At 43.1% G+C, this 20,398-nt stretch overlaps 1 protein-coding gene across 2 annotated transcripts in view; it reads left to right on the top strand.

The window, feature by feature from the left end:
* Nucleotides 1-20,398, top strand: part of WWP2 (WW domain containing E3 ubiquitin protein ligase 2) — a 142,450-nt gene that overhangs the window by 67,615 nt on the left and 54,437 nt on the right. Inside the window, exon 7 of one of the 2 annotated variants that reach the window (XM_028091849.2) lies at nucleotides 17,284-17,411. In XM_028091849.2, the coding sequence (XP_027947650.1) occupies nucleotides 17,284-17,411 (128 nt within the window). The remainder of the gene's footprint in view (nucleotides 1-17,283; nucleotides 17,412-20,398) is intronic. The other variant, XM_088027460.1, reaches the window with a different exon arrangement.

The following is a 20,398-nucleotide window of genomic DNA, read 5'->3' on the forward strand; positions in this document are numbered from 1 at the left end:
GGAATTTGCCCACGTCCATCGTCAGCGGAGAGTACTGGCCAGTGTCGGGCAGACCCTGTGTTTTAACACGCTCCCCTGTGATTCTGTTTTTTTTTTTTTTTTTAAGATTTTTATTTATTTATTTGACAGAGACACAGCGAGAGAGGGAACACAAGCAGGGGGAGTGGGAGAGGGAGAAGCAGGCTCCCCGCCGAGCAGGGAGCCCGATGCGGGACTCGATCCCAGGACCCTGGGACCATGACCTGAGCCGAAGGCAGACGCTTTAACGACTGAGCCACCCAGGCGCCCCTCCCCTGTGATTCCTTTACATGTAAAAGTTTCAAAACCTCTTATGATAGAGTTTTCATCCACCCTCTTTTCTTCTTTCTTTTTTGTCCTGCTTTGATAAAAGCATATGAAATTTATTGACTCTCTTGCCTTGGCATTAATGACCTCTGAAGATTTAAAAGAGTGAAGTCTGGGGGACTTAAAAAGCCCCAAGGTCTCTGGTGAGCTCTAAATAGCTCATCAGCTGTGTCTGCAGACAGCCTAGCCCAGAAAGGAAAGAAAAATAAACTCAACGGGGCGTGAGTCTGCTGGGGGCACTGCTGGGAGCCCTGGGAGGGCCAAGGGGGTTTGGGAAGCAAAGCTCATGGGGACAGGGGCGGACAGGGTGGGGGTTGAGCCTTTGGGCACGGGGCCATTTTCTCAGTCCTTGTTGGCCTCTCCTGCAGCTGAGATGACTAAAGGCTACTTGATTGGAAACTGTAGTTATTTAGAGATGTCACCCTGTCAGCGCGAAACACAACTGAACACCTTTACGGTTTTCATTCAAGCCTCCCACCCAACAGCTTCTCCTTCAAATCTGGGCAGAGCCTCAGGATTGCTGAGGGAGAGAACGGAATAAGAAGAGAAAGAAGTGTAATTCATTTATTCCTTTAGGAATAACTAAGACTCAGTCCCTTCTTACAATGGACTCTTTCCTGAGTAGTTGGTTTATTTGGGGGAGGATTAAGACCGTGGACAGAAGCCTCACTGTGTTGCCAAAGCAAGGCATCGAAAAGTAATCATGGAGATTAATTACACATTCATTTATACATTAATTTATTAATTTTGCACTAATTAAATCCTGCATTGTACATTATTATACACTTATCTCTTCAGCTCTATGTATTTTGTAGGTATTTATTGGGCATTTCTTGTCTGTGAGCCTAGAGAGGTGTGGTATATGCCAGGAAGCTGGTTGGGAACTTTTCAGGCACTAGGAGAAGGTAAGGCAGATGTCTGCAATTGAAGGCAATATTCATTCCACAGACAAGAATGCCAGGCTCTGAGGTAGGTCATGGTGACAAAAAGAGGGAAAGCCACGGTCCCCGTCATCAAGGACTGTGGCATCTAGTAGGAGACCGATACAAAAGTGGCAGTGTAGCACGATGGACCGTGTAGCGGTGGCGAGTTCACATGCAAGAGGAAGGTAGTGGAAGTGTTCCTGAATCCACCTGGGGCATTTGGGGAAGACGTCCCACGTTTGAGCTGTGCTTTGAAAGGAGTTTGCAGACCAGTGGCATCAGGGTAAGGGAAGTCACTCCAGGAAGAGCGTACAGCGTGGGCAAAGGCAAGGCAGAATAAAGAGAACCTAGCATATTTGAGGAAATACTAGTCATTTGCTAATGTCCCTATGAAAGATATTTGGGTGATAGCTATGGCAAACTGTGGTTCACAGGCCAGCTCCAGGATGCCACCTGTTTGTTTATTTTGGTTTTGGGTTGTTTTTTTTTTTTTTTTTTTTAAAGAGCAGGGTTAGGTTCACTGCAAAATTGAACAGAAGGTAAGAGATTTCCCATAGACCTCCTGCCCCCACATATACACACTCTCCCCTCCTATCAACATCACGCACTGGCATAGCACATTTGTTAAACACCTGATACACCATTATCCCCCAAAGTCCATAGTTTGCATTACAGTTCACTCTCGGTGTTGTATGTTCTATGGGTTTTGACAAGTTTATAATGATGCTTATCCACCATTATAGTGTCATATAGATTAATTTCACTGCCCTAAAAATCCTCTGTGCCCTACCCATTCATCTTTCTCTCCCCCTTAACTCCTGCAACCACCGATTCTTTTATAGTCGCCAAAAAACTGCCTTTTCTACAATGTCATATAATTGAAACCGAAGTATGTAGCTCAGATTGGCTTCATTTACTTAGTAGTACACATTTAGGCTTCCTTCGTGTCCCTTTATGGCTTGAGAGCTCATTTCTTTTTAGCGCTAAATAATATTCCATTGGCTGTACCACAGTTTATTTATCCATTCACCTACTGAAGGACAGGCTTGATTCCTTCCAGGTTTTGACAACCATGAATAAAGCTGCTATTATAAACATTCCTGTGCCGGTTTTTTTGTGGGCATGTTTTCAACTCCTTCAGGTAAATACCAAGGAGAATGATTGCTGGAGCATATGGTAAGAGTATGTTTTGTTTTGTAAGAAACTGCCAGGCTGTCTTCCAAAGTGGCTGCACCATTTTGCACTCCCACCAGAATGAGAGTTCCTGTTGATCCGTATCCACACCAACATTTGGTGTTATCAGTGTTCTAGATTTTGGCCATTCTTAAAGCTTTGTAGTAGTATCTCATTGCTGTTTTAATTTGCATTTTCCTGTTGACATACGATGTGCAGTATCTTTTTTTTTTCTTTTCAAGTTTTTATTTAAGTTCTAGTTAGTTAACATATATGGTAAAATTGGTTTCAGGTGCAGAATTTAGTGATTCATCACTTACATACAACACCCAGAGCTGATCACAATAATGCCCTCCTTAATACCTGTCACCCATTTAACCTATCCCCCACCCGCCCCGACCATCTCCTTACATCAGCCCTCAGTTTGTTCTCTATCATTATGGTTTGCTTCCCTCTCTCTCTTTTTTCCCCCTTCCACTGTGTTGATCTGTTTTATTTCTTAAATTCCACATATGAGTCAAATCATACGGTATTTGTCTTTGACTTATTTCACTTAGCATAATACACTCTAGCTCCATCCACGTCATTGCAAATGGCAAGATTTCATTCTTTTTGATGGCTTATATTCCATTTTTTATACACACATACACACACCCATCTTCTTTATTTATTAATCAGTCAGTGGACATTTGGGCTCTCTCTATAGTTTGGCTATTGTTGTGAATGCTGCTATAAATATCGGGAACATTGGGGTGCATGTGCCCCTTCAAATCTGTGTTTTTATATCCTTTGGGTAAATACCTAGTAGTGCAATTGCTGGGTCATAAGGTAGTTCTCTTTTTAACTTTTTGAGGAATTTCCATACTGTTTTCCAGAGTGGCTGCACCAGTTTGCATTCCCACCAACAGTGCAAGAGGCTTCCTCTTTTGTGGAGCATCTTTTCATAGGTTTATTTGTCACCTTTGTATCTTCTTTGGTGAGGTGTCTGTTCAGGTCTTTGGCCTATTTTTTACTTGGGTGATTTCTTTTCTGATGTTGAGTTGTAAGAGTTCTTTGTATGTTTGGTTAACAGTTCTTCATCAGATATGTTTTCTGCAAATATTTTCTCCTAGTCTGTGGCTTGTCTTAATTCTCTTGACCACCTGTTTTTGTAAATAATATTTTATTTGAATACAGCTATGCTCATTCATTTACATATCATCTGTGGCCTCTTTTATGCTGCAATGGCAGAGTTAAGTAGTTGTGATGGAGATCAGATGGTCTGCAAAACCTAAAATATTTGCTCTTTGGCCCTTCATAGAGTTTGCTGATCCCTGCTATAGGAGGTGGTAAGAAGGCAAGACCAGTTCATAAAGGGCCTTTATGCTTTACTGAGGACTTTAGATTTTATTCTTTGGAGCTAGGGAACCACTGAATTTTGAGCAAGGGCATGATGTGCTGTTTTTGTGATAAATTATCCAGGGATGTATTGAATGGATAAATTTGAAGCTATATCAGTTAGGGTTCATTGCAGGAAGCAGAAACCACTCTAGGTATTTTGAGCAGAAAGGATTTAATATGGGGAATTAGGTGTTTACAGAAGTCTTTGTATGGGCTGGAGGAACAGAAGTGTGACCTTCCCCATCCTTAGTTTCAAGGTCATAGCCTTGCATCTGCAATCCAGATGTCAGGAAACTGCAATTGCTCCTCTGTCTGCCTTCCATGCGGGAGGCTGGTGTCCATGTAGTGAAGAATGGAGTCTGCCAGAGCCCCTCCACTCATCAGCGCTTCAGAGGAATGGTCTCTGCTTTCTTTCTGCTTTCCAAATCTCCTGCAAGAGCTTTCCCTTGGTATAATCTGCATCACTTCCAGAACTTAGCTGCAAGGGAATCTGAGAGTCTTCCATCCCCTGAGCGAGTGGACGGAATGGGGGAGACATGTGGAATAGAAGCGGGTGGGAGTGCCTGCCACAGTGGAGGTTGAGATTAGAACCAGGGACTAAGAGACCATTGTAGGAACAGGTGAGATAGGAGTTGATGACTGGCCTTGGGCAGTGGCAGAATGGAGAGAAGTCAAGAGAAATACCTAGAAATACCTAGGAGGTGTAATCATTGAGCAGGACTGGGTGACTGACTAATGAGACAGAGTAAGGGATGAGCAGGAATAGAGAGGACTCAGCGCTTTGTGATGTTATTCATGGAAAAAAGAAATGCAGGAGGGGAGGAGCTTAAGAAGCTGTCTCTTTAAAATGGCATCCCCCATAATGGTTGGGATTGGTGTTAGTGACCCGTGTGGCCCTGGGGCAGTCGCACTCTGAAAGTGTATCCACAGGGGGAGGAGTGAAAACCAAACTTCAAGGCTTACACAGAGCAAAACAAAATGTTTTTCTGACTTTGAACAACGGGGCCATTATAAGGGTCACCACAATGAGGGCACAGCAGTGATATTTCTACTTTAATTAGGTCTGTATCTGGATTCTGGGATTTCTCAGTTCTAGAAAATTGTGGTTGAAAGGGAAAGGATTTACAGAGAAGCAAATAAAAAGAGTGTGGGTCTTGGAGAAATGACTTTTTAGTCATGGTTGCTTAGGCAGCTTGGGTCTGTGGTGATTAAAGAGCGGAACAGAACTGATGGCAGATGCTTTGGACAGATGGGATGGTGGGGAAGGAGGCTGCTTAAGCCAGTTTGTGGCGTAGTGTGGCGTGATGAGGTTAGACTTTTCCTTTAGGATTCTGTTGGCACTGGATGACTCCTTTTGAGAGCGCCAAGGTCTGTGGCAGTGGAGATTTGGGGTTTAGTTTAGTGACTGTCTTTACAATGGCATCCTCAGTAGCTTTGATAGAAAGACTCCTTTCAAACACTGAAACAATTCTATATTTAAGTTTTGCATTTAGATGAAAAGTTACAGAACTGAAATACAGAATTTATATAGCGTGATGCTACATGTGTCACAGTGTTCTGAGGTTAATATGTAACTTTAAGTTATTAAAAATATAGTGAGGATATTAGCTTCAGTATTCTTTGGGTCTCCCTTTCTTATTTCCTTTTATGTATTAGTTCATTTCATTCTGGCATCCGGTTCTATCATCCTGCCAAAATTATAGCCACAAAAGCCCACCTGACCTATCTGCAAGTTTAACCTTGTGGACTAGTTCTTTCTGGAAATGTACATCCTTTGCCTTGCAGAATCCCAAAGTGTTCCTCTTTTTTCTGGTGTTATTGATCTTTATTATTTAAAAGATAAATCTGACCCATGCAAATATATATATGCATACATACATGTATGTTTGGGAACTTTTCAGGCACTAGGAGAAGGTAAGGCAGATGTCTGCAATTGAAGGCAATATTCATTCCACAGACAAGAATGCCAGGCTCTGAGGTAGGTCATGGTGACAAAAAGAGGGAAAGCCACGGTCCCCGTCATCAAGGACTGTGGCATCTAGTAGGAGACCGATACAAAAGTGGCAGTGTAGCACGATGGACCGTGTAGCGGTGGCGAGTTCACATGCAAGAGGAAGGTAGTGGAAGTGTTCCTGAATCCACCTGGGGCATTTGGGGAAGACGTCCCACGTTTGAGCTGTGCTTTGAAAGGAGTTGGCAGACCAGTGGCATCAGGGTAAGGGAAGTCACTCCAGGAAGAGCGTACAGCGTGGGCAAAGGCAAGGCAGAATAAAGAGAACCTAGCATATTTGAGGAAATACTAGTCATTTGCTAATGTCCCTATGAAAGATATTTGGGTGATAGCTATGGCAAACTGTGGTTCACAGGCCAGCTCCAGGATGCCACCTGTTTGTTTATTTTGTTTTTGTTTTTTTTTTTAAAGAGCATATATATGTATGCATATATATATATATAAATACATACATACATATGACTGTATTATCTAACATTACGATGCAGAAGTAAATAGGCAGTCAAGAGAGGCATTGTTAAGAAGATGACCTTTTAGCAAAGATTTGAAGATGAGGGCTGTCCGTGAGGATATCTGGGAAGAACAATATTTGGGCGGAGGAATGGCTTCTGCCAAGGCCTTTGGAGTTGGAGGAAGGGAAGGGAGGCCAGTCTCGTTGGTGTGGAGGGAGTGGTGGGAAAATAGGAGATGAGGGCAGCAATTGGTGGGGCCAGATTGTGTCTGTGAACTTCTGCTTTGTGCATTTCAAGATTATTTTATTGGGTCCACGCTATGAATTTGAAATATGACTTATGTGCAAATTAAACTTTTTATCTTTATCTCACTATCCCCCCCCTTTTTTTTTAGTGCTTTTTCTCTGAAAATTTATTTGCTCTGAATGATGAAAAGGAACAACCTACAACAACATAGATGACACTCAAAAGCATAATGCTAAGTGCAGGAAGCTAGACTTGTACAAAAGGCTACATTGTGTATGGATCCATTTATATAACATTCTGGAAAAGGCAAAATTATAGGGATAGAAATCCAATCAGCAGTTTCTAGGAATTGACGGGGGTGGGGGGTGGGATTAACTGTAAAAGGGCACCAGAAATGTTTGAGGGTGATAGAAATGCTCTGTGTCTTGATTGTGGTGGTGGTAACACGATTGTGTACATTTGTTACCACTCATTAGACCGTACCCTTAAAAAGGGTGAATCTAACTCTAAATTACACCTGATTTGTAAAAATTATTTAAAAAAATCTATTTGGTTTAACATTAGCATAGCTGTCTCAGCTTCCTTTTGTTTTGTATTTGCTTGGCATATTTTCCCCCCACCCATTTAGTTTCAGCCTTTTTGGTGTTTGTATTTTAGGTAGCATTGCTTGCAATGGCATTGAACTTAATTTTTAAAGTACCAGTACGATAGCGTCTATCTTGAAACCGCCACAGGCCCTTTGTGTTTCTTTGAGTCTTGATACCCTTGGAGTTGTTTTCACCATCCTCTTGCCTTTTCCGTTTCTGTCTGTCCTGCCTTCTTTGTTTCCTATCTCTAGGCTGACTTTGCACTTTAAGCCCGTGTTTGCCATGCTTTTTCTTGGTCTTGATGAGTTGAAGTCATCTTTGGCTCGCTGATTCTTTGATAATGGAGTGTGAAATTCTGCATCCAGTGGTGTGAAAAGAATGGGAACTTATTCACTTGCTCCCTGTCTTGAAGATTTTGTGTGGCTTTACTTTTTAGCGCACCTAATGCGTTGGGTCTACTTGGTGTAGACAAATAGCCTTTGAAAGTACAATGTTTTAATGACAAAATGACAAAAATTTTTAAAAAATGAGATTAGTGAAAACCCAGGGTAGGATGTAGTGCAAATAATTGTTATTTTGTGAAGGAGAATGAGAGAGTAAGGCCAGGTTTGTTTGTTGTTGTTGTTCTTTTCTTTTTTTCTTCTTTAAATTTTACCTTTAAAAAAGGTTTAAGAAAGATTTATTTTAAATCACATCTTTCAGTTTTGCTTTCGGCTTAGAAAAGAATGAACTGTAGACTACCGAGGAATAACAACTTCTTCCATCTACTTCTTTTTGGAGGAGGAGAAGGTGCAGGGGGAGTGGTGCCAAACTCTCAGCCAAATACCATGTTAAAGGCATCTGTGCATTATTCATCTTTCTGTCCTTAGCAGAGCCTAGAATAGTGCCTTGCTGCACATAGCAGCAGCTCAGTAAATATTTGTTGAGTTGAAAGAGTCTTATGTTCTTGTCCCTTATTTGCCAAAACTTCGGGGTGGGTCTTGCTACTAGCTTACATTCCTTGGCACCACTTCTCCTGAGAAGTGATGATTTCAGGGGCCCAGGGTGTAGGGGAGACTTTTTATCAGGACTGCCTTGTGCTTTCCAAGGCTTAGCCTAACCTCCAAGAGCTTGGTAGGTTCCCACTGCCCACTCAGTCTCTCCTGTTTCATCTCTTTTTTCTTCATGACTTGTATTTCTATATAGAACCCTTTGCATGGACTATTCTTTTCAAATCCTTGCAACTTTTAAGGTTGACATTGGAATCAGACACAAGTTGACACATAAATACGTCTTTTTTGGAAAAAGAATGCGTAAAGTCCCTGTAGCTGAACTCTACCAGAAGAGAATGTTACTTACCCATTAAGAACAGTAATACCTCACTTCTATATAGTAGAAATTCCCAAGTGATTGTTGAATCTTAGAAGTGTGTCTCATAAAGGACATCGCATCACAGGAATGCTCTTGCCCTGAGATGACCCCTGATTACATAGAGACGTACCACGCCCGCATAAGGCCTTCTGAAATCAGAGTGAAATGGGGTGATCAGTAAGAATTTGGGTCAAGGCTAGTACCTAGCCACATGTTTGAAAGTCAGTATTGTCTTCTGTGGAAATTGACATTTATTTGTATTGAGAGGTTTTATCAGTTTTCTTTTGCTGTGTAATCAATCACCGCAAACTTAGGGCTTAAAACGATAACCTTTTTTAGCTCACAGTTCTGTAGTGGCACAGTGTGGCTGGCTGGCTTGTCTACTCAGGGTCCCACAAGACCAAAATCAAAGTGTTGGCCGGGCTGCATTCTAATCTGGAAAGTCTAAGGAAGACTTTGCTTCAAAGCTCATTCCGGTGGTTGGTAGACTTCAGTTACTTGCGGGTGTAGGACTGAGGTCCTTGTTTCCTTACTGGCTGTTAACTGGGGCCTCTCTCAGGTCTGGAAGGCCACCTGCATTCCTTCTCATGTAGGTGCCCCCCACTCCCTTGAGCTTTGAATCGCTCTGATTTTCTTTTTTGCTTTCCACTTCTGACACCTGCTAGAGAAAGCATACTGTTTTTATATTATATAGTCAGATCAGGCCTGCTTATTTGAGCGCTCTTTCCTAAGTCACTGGTGCCACATAACATAATCAGGGGTGTGACATTTTGTCACATTTCACTGGTTTTAGGCATTAGGGTGGGGTATCTTTGGGAGGCACTTAAAAAAATTTTTTTTTTTCATTTTAGAAATTCTGCCCGCCACAGAAGGTGTCTCTCTAAATTCTCATGTTTAGTCACTTGCCTACACTTTACCTGTTAGAGTGCTTGAAAATTACAGTTAGAACCAATAAAAACCCATGCCAAATAGAACTTGTTGGATTTGGAGATTGTCTCACAATTTTAGTATCTATGTGTGGCCATGAAATGAGTCTAGTGAAATGATTTTTATTTCTAGACCCTGATATTAGAGGATGTTTTCACATGATGCTTAGAGGTGGTCTTTCTGGAAGGCAGTAGCTCTGGTACTTCTCAGTTACCTCCTAGACTCTGGATTCCATCCCCTGGCATGTATTCCATTCTCTAAAGGGATGACGGAAGATGAAGAGGTGTTGAGTGACTGGGCTGCAAAGAACATGAGCAGTACTAGAGATTACAGGCCCAAGAGTGCTTTTGAACTTGACAGCCTGCTTCTTTTATTCATTCAGCAAGTATTTTTACATGCCTTCTTGTGGGGCCAGGCACATGCTGGGTGCTGGTTTATGCAAAGGTACACAGAAGAGACATGGTGCCTGCCCTCACGGACCTTATTGGAGATAGATATTGAACAAATAAACACACAAATACATAATTACAAATAGAAGTGCCATAAAGGGAAAATTAGAATGCTTTGTGAGAGAATGTAAGGGAATTTAGCCTGGGAGATGAGGGAGATTCAGACCAAGATTTGGATTGGGCATCCAGAGAAGAGTCTGCCAGGTGAGTAGATCCTCAAAGGCTCTGAATTATCCTCAGGAGCAGTTTAGAGGGATGTTCTGAGGATGTTCCAAGGAACATACTCTTTTTGGAGCTTACCTCACTCCTGCTGGATTTCTGCCTTTGTGATTTGCTGGGTCAGAACACTTAGAAATGACAGCCGAACGTACTGTTGACCCCAGTACCTCAGGGCCCCATGTAGTCCTTTTTGGTCTGAGGCTGTAGCACAAGGGACGCTCAAACAAGAGATGATTTCAGTAGGAAGAAGGTGGAGACGCCCTTCTGGCTTACCCGTCCAAGGTGGGGCTCCACATCCCTTTCAGGGTCCACCCGTGCACGTTCCTCCTGCGTGTCAGTTGAGGCTGGTGGTCCCCAACGCTCTCCCCATGAGCATCCTATGCACTTGTAGCATCTCAGGCCAAGGAACATATCAGTCATTGACTGCTGCACCGAGCTGGGTAGAATGAGTGAATACTTCCCCGGAACTTCAGCTCCCTTTCAAGTTGGGGAGGGTGTTTGAGTATCCTTTTCTATTACTCTGGACCTACAACATGGAATTAGGTTAGATGCATCAAAATGTATTGTATGTTCTCTTGTAAGTGAACATTTAGTTTTTAGTTTTCCAAAGCTGCCACTGTTGAGAGGTTTGCTCTGTACTCCAGGTTGTGCAAAAGTAAATCACTTGTCGGGCGCCTGGGTGGCTCAGTCGTTAGGCGTCTGCCTACGGCTCGGGTCATGATCCCAGGGTCCTGGGATCGAGCCCCGCATCGGGCTCCCTGCTCCGCGGGGAGTCGGCTTCTCCGTCTCCCACTCCCCCTGCTTGTGTTCCCTCTCTCGCTGTATGTCTCTCTCTGTCAAATCAATAAATAAAATTAAAAAAAAAAAGTAAATCATTTGTCTTTCTGAAACATAGAATGGACTTGGCAGCAGTTTTATTTTTACCTTTCCTGTCATTTCTGAGGCTGGCAGCCTAGAGGTAGGGTGTGGAATGGAGCCGTAAATTGCCCTTGGAATGGCTGGAATGGTCCCATTTTAACTCTTAATTGCGCCTTTCCCTTTCACCTCTCCTTTTTATCCCCTTATTTATTTATTTGTTATTATTATTTTTAATTTCCCCTGAATCCACATTTGAATGGGGAGGAAGGATTGAAGAGGGTGTAGGTGGGAGCAGGTTTGCTTATTGATGCGCCTCTGAATGGTGGAAACCATTTCTTTTCCCATCACCAATTCCCGTTTTCTTTTTTTTTAGTTCTTCTATTTTAAGTGCCCTTTTTTTTTTTTTTTTTTTTTTTTTTTTTTTTTTGCTGGTTCTGTCTTACTGGAAACTGGCCCAGCCTCACTCAGTTTGTTTCCATGCTGCTATTAAAAGACAATGCCCAGTTAAGAGGCCTCAGAGGAGGGACTGCACAGCCACCCTCTTGGGTCCAGTCATCCAGGCAAATATCAATTCCCTGGGTTAGAGTGTGAGAAGAGTTTGAAGTTTATTGGGTGATTTTACCTTCTGCGTCATTATTGATTTGTTTTTGTAAATGGAGGAAAACTCACTGTTAATTGTTCTACCCTGAAACTTCTCATGTGCTGAGCTGAAATACTGACGGGCCTGGATCTGAGGTCAAAGAACCTCCCTTTTGTATCCCAGGCCTCTTTTACCAAGGTAGAAAATTGTCCTCGGCACCCAGTATCCAGTCAACCAGGAATTCTCAACATTTGGGAGAAATGTGTTCCTGGGCTTTGAAGAATCCTCATGTTTATTAATACAGAGTGTTTGGAGAATCTTGAATATTGCCTAAAGTACATTCTTATCAAGATTCTTGTTTTCTGTGTGTGTTTTTTTTTGAGCATATCCTCACACAGTAAGTTACCTGTCTTTTATTTTTTTATTTTAGTTTTTTTTATTATGTTATGTTAATCACCATACATTACATCATTTGTTTTTGATTCTTTGTTTGCATATAACACCCAGTGCTCCGTGCATGCAGTACGTGCCCTGTCTAATACCCATCACCGGGCTAACCCATCCCCCCGCCCCCCTCCCCTCTAGAACCCTCAGTTTGTTTCTCAAGTTACCTGTCTTTTAAAACTTTTGCTCACTTTTATTTTTTCTCATGTGAACTGTTTTTGCAGTGGCTAAAATATACAAATTGATTTTTAGAAATTATTAAGTTAGCTTTACTGAGTTATAATTTATATAGAAGAAAATTCACCCTTTTCCATGTACAGTTCTGTGGGTTTTGAGAAAACATACCGTCTGGTAACCACTACCGTTTCCAAGATATACATAGTTTTATCTTCCTGAAAAGTTCCCTTGTGCCTCTTTGTAGTCATCCTCTCCTACCTCCAGCCACTGGCAAACACCAGTCTGTTTTCTTTCCATACAGTTTGCCTTGCTTCCTCCTAAATGTTAGGAAAATGGAATGAAACACTGTAGTCTTTTGAGTCTGTCTTTTGGTTAGCGTAGCGTAGGGCATTTGAGATGAATCTGTGTTGTTGCAGGTATTAGTTATTTGTTTGCTTTTATTTGCTGAGTGCAAGTCCCCCGTATGGATGTACCACGGTCTGTCCGTTCATTCAGCAGTTGAAGGACGTTGGGATGCTTACGGTTTTGGAAATTATGAATAAGGTCGCTATAAACATTTGCCTACAGGTTGTGGAAACTTACGTTTTCCTTTTGGGTAAATACGTAGGAGTAGCAGTGCTGGTTTGTCTGCTAAGTGCATATTTAACTTTATGAAAAACTGCCAAACCATTTCTTTTCTTTCTTTCTTCCCCCCCCCAATACTGTTTTCTCAGGGGGCTGTGCCACACCCCACTCCCTCCAGCAGTGTTTGAGACTGACTTTCCGTTGCTTTGTGCCCATCTTCCTCAGCACTTGCTGCTCTCAGTTCTTTTGTTTGTCTGTTTTTACTTTGTCTGTTCTAACAGGCATGTGATGGTCTCTCACTGATCTTAATTCGTGTTTCCCCAGTGACTAATGATGTTGAATGCCTTTCCTGTGCTTATTTGCCATTTCTGGATTGTCTCGGGTGAAATGTTTGTTAAAATCCTTTGATTATTTCTTATATTGGTTTGTTACTGGGTTTTGAGAGTTCTTTATATATTCTGGATCTAAGTCCTTTATCAGATATGTATTTTGCAAATATTTTTTCCCCAGTCTCTGGATTGTCTTTTTGTTTTCTTGACAGTATCTTTGGAAGAGCAGGAATTTTGAATTTTGTTGAAGCTACCTACTACTTCTAAAAATCAATTTCCACATGAAGGATATGGTAGACTTATTAATCTCAAATTCTGAGCCATCACCAGATTTTGAATTTCACTTTTAATGTGGCAAAAAATTTTGTGTTCTGGCTTGTGAGCCTTTGCTTTTTTGGACTGTCCATCTTGTTTTCACTTATGTTACCAATGCTGGGGCTGGCCTCTTTTTAAACCAAAGAAACAAAGTTTTGTTTAACTACTCCACATAAATAATTGTGTATGTGACAATGGTCGACAAAGTTGCACTGGAGTGACAGTGCCAAGTTGTCAGCCAGTCTCACTCACTGGCCCAGTGGCTCTCACATGTCAGCATTGTAGAGTGTGATGCAAAATTACAAATGACTGCATTTCCACTAAGATGTAAACTTTTTGAGATCAGGGACTCTTTCTGTTTTTGTTTTTAAATATTTACCAGTTTACTAAAGGATATGAATCAACAGCCAGATGGAAGAGAGATACATAGGGCGAGGTATGGGGAAAAGGTGGGGGAGCCTCCATGTCCTCTCCAGGCACGCCATTCTACCCACATCTCCATGCGTTCACCAACCTGGAGCACCAGGACCCTTTCTGTTTTGTTGTTAGAACAGGGCTTAGTGCTCAGAAGGTAATCAGATGCTATTCAGTGGCCTTCATGAAGGGTGATGCAAGATGTCTCAAAGCAACCAAGGCTGCGGCTCTCAGGGTACAGCTGAGGACTGAGGCCAACTCTGTGAGTGGCAAAGCTTGAATGCCAAGGGACAGCCCAGAGCCCCATCTGGGGGACTTCACATGCAGCAGATCTGCTTCTGGGAATGTGGAGAGAGAATTCCAGGGCCCTGGCCTTGACTGGATTTCTTAGGGAGGCCTCAGGTTCTGAGAGAGGAACTTAGGTAAGGACACGCCAGCATTCTGAGAAGGGCATGCTGTAAAGAGAGCTGAATCTCTATAACTAGATAACTTGAAACCGGTTGTGGAGTTTTGCTGTTTTTTGCTGTTCCATCTTCTTCTATCTCAGGGCTGCATAACCCACTCACCCTCCCACCTCTGCTGCCATCTCCACCTCAAAATGGTGACAAGATCAGGCCAGAGTTGAAGTCACTGGCAGTGCTGAAGCCCGGCTGCCTGTGGTGGAGCCCAGCTCATCTCCACCCCATCGTCTCGCCTTTGTCCTGATACTATTTTGGCTTATGGTGTGTGGTTTCAGCATTTGGGCCAGCTTTTAATCACGACACAATCCCATTTTGTAAGGGCTGAGTGAGTCCTCCAAGAGAGGAAACTGCTGAAGAGAAGATTTTCCTCAACTGTTGAGGCCTTTCTTCCTTCTGAGAGTCGTATGTTAAAGGTAATTCAAGGTGAAAAAAGGGGGAAACTCCAGATTGAGGGCAAGGGAAGAATCTGGGGAGAGAGAGAGAGAGAGAGAGAGAGAGAGAGAGAGAGAGAGAGAGAGAGAGAGAGTGTGTGTGTGTGTGTGTGTGTGTGTGTGTGTGTGTGTGTGTGTGTGTGTGTGTGTGTGAGTTGGGGGAGGGCGGAGCTGGCAGTGTGGGCTGTGGCGGCCAGGGAGGCAGCAACTCATGCCAAGTGGTCCCAGCTGCCCCTGGTTACAGGCTAATCCCAGCCCTGCTGCAGCCCATCATTCTGGGCAAGCTGCTATCATTAGTGGTTAAACATTTCTGAGAGTATTCTCTCTCAACTCTGACCACATGCCCTTTCGGGGAAGGGAGGGAGGAGCCAGGAGAGTTAATGGGGCCCACCCTGTTGTCATGCCCAGCTGCTCTGCAGAGGGACCGGGAGCCCCGGACTGTAAGTAATCACGGGCTCGTTGGAGCCTCTGCGTGTGACAGGACTGATGTCGCCTTTCCTGTGCTGCCCACACAGCCTGCTGCTTCTTGAGTGATACAGCCCTCTGCTGTGGGCTCTGAGTACCAAATCTGAGAGGCTTATTTGTCCTTTTAAGGGTGTTCTCGGCTGAAATAAACCTTTTATTAACCAATTTTATCTCTATCAAGCTCTCTGCCCTCAACACACACACCCACCCACACACCCACCCATTTACCAGTGGCGGAAGACCGTCTTTCCCTTTGGAACTAATCTGTACTCATTCTGCTTTCGATGAGGAGTTGTGGTAAAATGCTCAGTACTAACTTTTCTTCCCATGAAGTGGGGACTTTGAAATATTTTTTTTGACTGAGGTGTGGTTGACAACTTTCGATTTGTGAAATTAGCTCAGGGAAAAATAAGATGGAAAAAGAGAGCCCAAATTAAATCTTTATTTCCATAGCTCAGTTGTGCCCTCTCTATCCATTTTTAACTGCCATGCAGTCTTCAGGTATGAAGAACTCCATGGTTTGCTAGGTTCCTTCCTTCCTTCCTTCCTTCCTTCCTACAGTTTTGATCTAAGAAAAAACTTTTTCCCTCCTTAAAAAATGGTGTTTTTTCCTTACTCAAAAGTATACAAGTTCAATGGAAAAACCTAGAAAACTCTAGAAAAGCACAAAAGGAAAAGCTAAGGGAATTCATATTCACAACAATCAGAGATAATGACTATAACTATTTTGGCTTATGCCCATCTTGTTGGAAAAAGTCCATTTCTTGTGCTGGAGAAGGTACTTGTTGGTGGGGGCACTTCTTTTTCCCCTAGGAACCTCCAGGTTTGTTGTGTTGCAGGCTTGTCCCAACACTCTGGATGAGAGAGTCTCACCAGCAGAGGTGTTCTGGTGGATTTGGAGCCTTCCAGCCCAGCAGGGGACCTTTCCATTTGAGCTCTTCATCTCACCATTGGCCAAGTGACCAGTGAAAGTATAGCCTGGGAGGGATTCAGTTCAAGTCCAGGCTACCTTCCCCCAGTCTCCAACCAAAGAACATGAGGTCTTGATCTTAGACTGCCTGGATTTGAGTCTTGCTCCATTGCTTACTTTCTCTGTCTTCGTATCTGTAAAATAGGTATTAACAATAGTAAACTCCTTCTAGGGTTACCATGCTAGATGAGATAAAATAAATAAAGTGCACAGCGCACTATGGATATCTGTTACATAATGTTCTGACTCAGTGCATATTATATACTCCTATAGTTATTCCTTTTATTGTTGATCTTATTCTCACTGCCCCATGCACATGGTATGCGACCTGTATCCATTGGGGGTATGTGTTATGGAGGGTATGGGGTATGTGCTCTGTTTCTTTGCTTAGACAGGGGTGGTCTTTTCTTTACTGGATGATGTTTAAATACTCTCACTTTTAAATACTCTCACTTGAAAACTAATAAATAATGACTCTGCAGTAGAATAATCTCCTTTGACAAAACAGCTGGACTGAAGGGCAGGGAGGCTTAGACATTTTCACTGAGTGAACAAAGTCAGGCGACAATAGGCAGACATACTGCCTATTGTCTTGTGTTCTCTGAAGTTGTCAGATAGATTCTCTGCTCCTAGATCCCACCATTTTCTGCGATGTAGATCCCTTTATGCTTTGTTTCTCATTGATTTGGATGGACCATTGAGTCATCTTTTCTTGATAAAACATGTCAACATAAGAATTGGCTGGAGTTGTCTAGTGCCCCTTGACTTCTTTTCCCAAGGGAAGTATGTTTCTAGCTATAGAGAAAATAGATTTGGATACGTTTTGGGCTCTTTTTACCTAATGGGAGAATTATGTCATCTGTAGCCTGTCCAGTGATTCTTGTTTATTTATTACATTTGAGCCCAATAAAAATAATGTGATGGTCATAGGATATTTTGCCAGTTTTTTCAGATGTGGGGGCAATTCACTCTGGATTTGTTTACTTCAAGTGGAAAAGTTTACCCAAAGTTGCCTTCTGGGCTATTACCAAGGAGGAAGCTTACCTGAGTCTCTGTTTGGAGCCAGCTTCTGTTGAGTCAAAGACTACAGGGGCTATTAAAAGTCTTATTTCCAATAAATAGCGAGAGAGGGAATACGGTGACTTAGATGGGACATACTTCTTTCTTTTTCACAGTGACTTATATCTGTCTGCTTTATACTTTGAATTTCCAGGACGCACAGACATTCAGGTGGCTCAGCCAGAACAACCACAGCAGCAGGTGAGCAAAGCCCTGGTACCAGCAACCGGTACCGCCAGCCCGTCAAGAACCCAACACACAATGGCTTGGCCAATGGCACAGGTGAGTGACAGCACAGAATGGCAGCCTGGACTAAAGCAGCGGCTTCTAACCTGTGCTCACATGGAGTCGGGACTCTGCCTGCTGTGTCAGAATGTAGGGTGGGCAGGAGAAGACTCCAGTACTAAAATCCATCAGCCTTTCCACCGGCCCATCTTCTTTTGTCTCTGGCAGATTCTCTTCAGTCGAGGTTATTCTCCATATGCCTGCACTCTTCTAAAATATTCCTTTGCACAGAAATAAAAAGTATTGATTTTTAAAATTCATTTCTTATCAGTATTGGGGGCAGCGGGGATATTTTATTTATATATGACACATTTTTTATTTCCTTAATTTAAGGCAGTGATCAGACTAGGTAGAAAGAAGACTAAGTATTGTTGCTCAGAGCTGGGTTTGAGAAGATGGCAATGCTGTCGGACTGGTTGGGATGCTGACTAGGGGCAAAGCCAGAGTGTCACGCGGGGTGGGGAGGTGGGGAGATCACATTTCATGGCTGTTCCAGTGAGAGTATTTGTCCCATTTAAGAATAGGTAGGTAGCCCTTCCTTATCCACAGAGAACTTTTCTGCCCTTGATTCTACTTCTCTGTAAGTAGGAAGGGAAGGACTGATTTCAGAACAAATCAGTTTTTCTCATGTTTTCCTTCTGTCTCATCAGGGCAGTGTCGAATTAAAAAGCAAAAAAAAAAAAAATTCGTTTTTCTCAATGTCTTGAAGATTGTCAAATCTTTAGTGACTGCCAGTCATTTGGTAATTTGTCTAAATTTGAAGCAGTTGGGGAAGGACTTGGATGTTTACTTCAGTAAACTGTGGATGGCGGAGAATCAGTACGTGGCATGGAATGAGTTTTGTAGGTGCTTGTGATAGCCGAGGGGTGGCGCCAAGGAGGGGAGATCCAGAGCAGCATACCTTCTGCACAGAGCATTCCCAGGCTTGGTGCTGCCCTTTGTGAGCTGAACCTACTGAGTCGGAGAGATCAACTAGGGTTACTTTCTAGTGGCTTTCAGCTCTCTGGCAGCACCAGATGAGGGCCGCAGAGCCCCTCTGATAGCTCATGGTGCTTCATTATACCATTACCCACCATGGACTGCAGGGTGGAATGGCCCACCCTTCTGGGCACCATGCGTGGGTGGTAAGCGGACGTTCTCCCTGGAGTTTAGGACCTGCCTGAAGGAATTGAGTTAGCTAGCTCCCCCTGAGCCTTGAGGACGAGGATGAGCTGGAGATGAGGAGTACAAGTGCCTGCCATCTCAGCGAGCCTGGTGCCCCTGTGCCGACCACCGTATCTGCATGCTGGACCATCCAGCACGGGGGGCCTGGCTTCCAGTCTGGGTGAAGGGGGTGGCGAGGTGGCAGCCATGGACCGTGCTATACAAAACCGTATTCAGCTCCATGAGCACCAGTAAACATGCTTCTCTTCGAAAAATAAGTCATGTGGCACCTGGGTGGCTCAGCTGGTTAAGCGTCTGCCTTCCGCTCAGGTCATGATCCCAGAGGCCTGGGATCGAGCCCTGCGTCAGGCTCCCGGCTCAGCAGCCAAGTCTGCTTCTCCCTCTCCCTCCCCACGTTCATGCTCTCTCACTCGCTCGCTCTCTAAAATAAATAAATAAAAATCGTTAAATAAAAAAAAAGGGAAAGAAAAATAAGTCACTTGTAGAGGAGGGCCAGCATTTACAAATGCGGAAGGGAACTGGATTTTTGGAACCATTTGTTTCCGGGAGGCCGTGGCCAGGCTACCAAACCGCTTTGTTTTTTAGGGGCCTCCGTTACTCCATACTGGTTTCCTTCAGCCATCTCTGCTTTTCTTATAAAAACTATTGGTAAATTGACTTTATATGGTGATGGTCTTTGAGTCACTCTTATTGGGTCCTGGAACATATTTGTGTTTCCCCTACGTTTATTTTTAGGTACCTTTGCGTATTGTCCTTATCTGCAAGAACATTATGTTTTAGCAGACGAGGCAGGTGCCAGCCATGTCTTCAGAAAGCCAAATGTCTCTAACCCCAAAGTGCATTGGGAATGTTTTATAATGGTGTATCTGAGTGCCCAGACTGTTACCAGAACCCATCTGTGAAGGACCAGTTGTTGCATTTTAGGGATTTCTGCCTGTTAAAATACCAAGGCCTTGGCCTCTGTCTCGTCCTACTTTCTGCTGTGATGATGGTTCACCTTTGCCTCCAGCCAGCCTGGACTTTGTAGGCTTTTTAATATCTATCCAAGGGGTACAGAAAGATCTTACCTTTCCTTTGGGGAGCAGACAGAAACCCTACTCTTTGGCAGTGCGAGACAAGAAGGGAGTTTGAGGATGTGAATGAGGGCATCCTCATCTTCAACACGCTGCTCTTAGAACTGTGAGGACCAGTTCCAAAATGGTGGTAGTAGCTGTGCCTCCAGGAAATATTTCCACAGACATACAAGATTTATTTAGCAAGGCTTTTTGGCTATGCTCTGCAGTTATGCATGAAAAAGACATTTAGGGCAAAAACAGAGCTGAGTTCCAGGTGGTTTTTTCATGTTGTCACAACTATAAAGTATCCATTTTTATAAAATGAAAGTGAATGGCAGCCTGTCTGTATAAATGTAACATTACTAAGTTTTAGAAGTGGTGCTGTCGAGAAGTAGACGAACAGTATAGCAGCACTTCATTGAGACCTGTGTGCCATGATTTACTTTCTAACTTTTTACTGAAAACTTTATCCAAGAAAATTACATCTCTTGCTCCTCTCTTAAATGTGATTTCCATGCACATAAAGTCTGCAGTCATACTGGTCGCGGGTCAAATTCTGGAGCACCCCCACCCCCGCCATGTACAGTATGTGTATAAGGCCCAGTGACTCTCTGGGTCTTAGTTTTCTCATTAATAAAATGAGGACAAGAGTATATATCTCATAAAGTTGTTATAAGGAATAAATTATATAAAACATGTAGAGTGCCTGAGACTCTCAAAGTTAGCTTTTATCTTTATGAATAATTTCATACAATTATAGTTATG

Source organism: Eumetopias jubatus, unplaced genomic scaffold, assembly GCF_037043125.1.
Source record: "Eumetopias jubatus isolate StellerSeaLion01/CBP00866 unplaced genomic scaffold, mEumJub1_p1.0 scaffold_10, whole genome shotgun sequence".
Taxonomy (NCBI): Eukaryota; Metazoa; Chordata; class Mammalia; order Carnivora; family Otariidae; genus Eumetopias; species Eumetopias jubatus.